At 65.2% G+C, this 2500-nt stretch overlaps 1 protein-coding gene across 1 annotated transcript in view; it reads right to left on the bottom strand.

The window, feature by feature from the left end:
* The window catches only part of Xab2 (XPA binding protein 2), a 43489-nt gene that overhangs the window by 5523 nt on the left and 35466 nt on the right, over nucleotides 1-2500 (bottom strand). Inside the window, 1 exon segment of the mRNA XM_060375902.1 lies at nucleotides 1184-1374. Coding sequence (XP_060231885.1) covers nucleotides 1184-1374 — 191 coding nt within the window.

Raw genomic sequence — 2500 nt, forward strand, 5'->3', positions numbered from 1 at the left:
GTCACACGGGGACATGGGGGGTCACACAGGGTCACACAGGGTCACACGGGGACATGGGGGGTCACACAGGGTCACACAGGGTCACACGGGGACATGGGGGGTCACACAGGGTCACACGGGGACATGGGGGGTCACACAGGGTCACACAGGGTCATACACGGTCACACGGGGACATGGGGGGTCACACAGGGTCACACGGGGACATGGGGGGACACACAGGGTCACACGGGGACACACGGGGTCACACAGGGTCACACGGGGTCACACAGGGTCACACGGGGACATGGGGGGCCACACAGGGTCACACGGGGTCACACGGGGTCACACAGGGTCACACGGGGACATGGGGGGACACACAGGGTCACACGGGGACATGGGGGACACACAGGGTCACACGGGGACACACGGGGTCACACAGGGTCACACGGGGACATGGGGGGTCACACAGGGTCACACGGGGTCACACAGGGTCACACGGGGACATGGGGGGTCACACAGGGTCACACGGGGTCACACGGGGTCACACGGGGACATGGGGGGACACACAGGGTCACGCGGGGACATGGGGGGTCACACAGGGTCACACGGGGACATGGGGGGTGATACAGGGTCATATAGGTGCACACAGGGTCACGCGGGGGGAGCCACAAAGGGTCACGGGGTCGCAAGGGTCGCGCGGGGGCACACGGGGTCCCGGGGGATCCCGTGGGGTCACGTCATGGGAGAGGGCGCCCCGTCCTCCCCGTCCCTCCATATTGTCCTCCTCGTCTCCTGCCCCGCCCTCCCCCCGCTCCCCGTGCTCCTCCACCCCCGCTTCCCCGCCCTCCTCCCCCGCTCCCCGTGCTCCTCCCCCTGCCCTCCTCCCCCGCTCCCCGTGCTTCCCGCCCTGCTCCTCCCCCGCTCCCCGTGCTCCCCGCGCTCCTCCTCCCCCGCTCCCCGCGCTTCCCGCCCTCCTCCTCCCCTCCGCTCCCTGTGCTCCTCCCCCTGCCCTCCTCCCCCGCTCCCCGTGCTTCCCGCCCTGCTCCTCCCCCCGCTCCCCGTGCTCCCCGTGCTCCTCCTCCCCGCTCCCCGTGCTCCCCGCCCTCCTCCTCCCCTCCGCTCCCCGTGCTTCCCGCCCCTCCGCTCCCCGTGCTCCTCCCCCTGCCCTCCTCCCCCGCTCCCCGTGCTCCCCGCGCTCCCCCACCTCGATGGCCTTCTGGTAGATGGGGCGCGTGTGCGTGACGCCGTAGATCTCGGCCGCGCGCTTGATGTAGATGTTGAACATGTCGCGCTGCTGCGACGGCTCCACCGCCCGCGTCGCGCGCTCGTACACGGCCATGGCGTGGCGGGCCAGGCCCCACTCCTCCTCCAGGCGCGCGTACAGCAGGTACAGGGCTGCGGGGACCCCAAACACGCGGCAACATGCAACAACATGCGACAACATACAATAACATACAATAACATACAACACCCAGCCAGGCCCCACTCCTCCTCCAGGCGCGCGTACAGCAGGTACAGGGCTGCGGGGACCCCAAACACGCGGCAACATGCAACAACATGCGACAACATACAATAACATACAATAACATACAACACCCAGCAAGGCCCCACTCCTCCTCCAGGCGCGCGTACAGCAGGTACAGGGCTGCGGGGACCCCAAACACGCGGCAACATGCGACAACACGCGACAACATGCGACAACATGCGACAACATACAATAACATACAACACCCAGCCAGGCCCCACTCCTCCTCCAGGCGCGCGTACAGCAGGTACAGGGCTGCGGGGACCCCAAACACGCGGCAACACGCGACAACATGCGACAACATGCGACAACATACAATAACATACAACACCCAGCCAGGCCCCACTCCTCCTCCAGGCGCGCGTACAGCAGGTACAGGGCTGCGGGGACCCCAAACACGCGGCAACATGCGACAACACGCGACAACATGCGACAACATGCGACAACATACAACACCCAGCCAGGCCCCACTCCTCCTCCAGGCGCGCGTACAGCAGGTACAGGGCTGCGGGGACCCCAAACACGCGGCAACATGCGACAACATGTGAAAACATGCGACAACATACGACAACATACAATAACATACAACACCCAGCCAGGCCCCACTCCTCCTCCAGGCGCGCGTACAGCAGGTACAGGGCTGCGGGGACCCCAAACACGCGGCAACATGCGACAACACGCGACAACATGCGACAACATGCGACAACATACAACACCCAGCCAGGCCCCACTCCTCCTCCAGGCGCGCGTACAGCAGGTACAGGGCTGCGGGGACCCCAAACACGCGGCAACATGCGACAACATGTGAAAACATGCGACAACATACGACAACATACAATAACATACAACACCCAGCCAGGCCCCACTCCTCCTCCAGGCGCGCGTACAGCAGGTACAGGGCTGCGGGGACCCCAAACACGCGGCAACATGCGACAACACGCGACAACATGCGACAACATACAATAACATACAACACCCAGCCAGGCCCCACTCCTC

The sequence above is a fragment of the Meriones unguiculatus genome (genome assembly GCF_030254825.1).
Source record: "Meriones unguiculatus strain TT.TT164.6M chromosome 13 unlocalized genomic scaffold, Bangor_MerUng_6.1 Chr13_unordered_Contig_2907, whole genome shotgun sequence".
NCBI lineage: Eukaryota > Metazoa > Chordata > Mammalia > Rodentia > Muridae > Meriones > Meriones unguiculatus.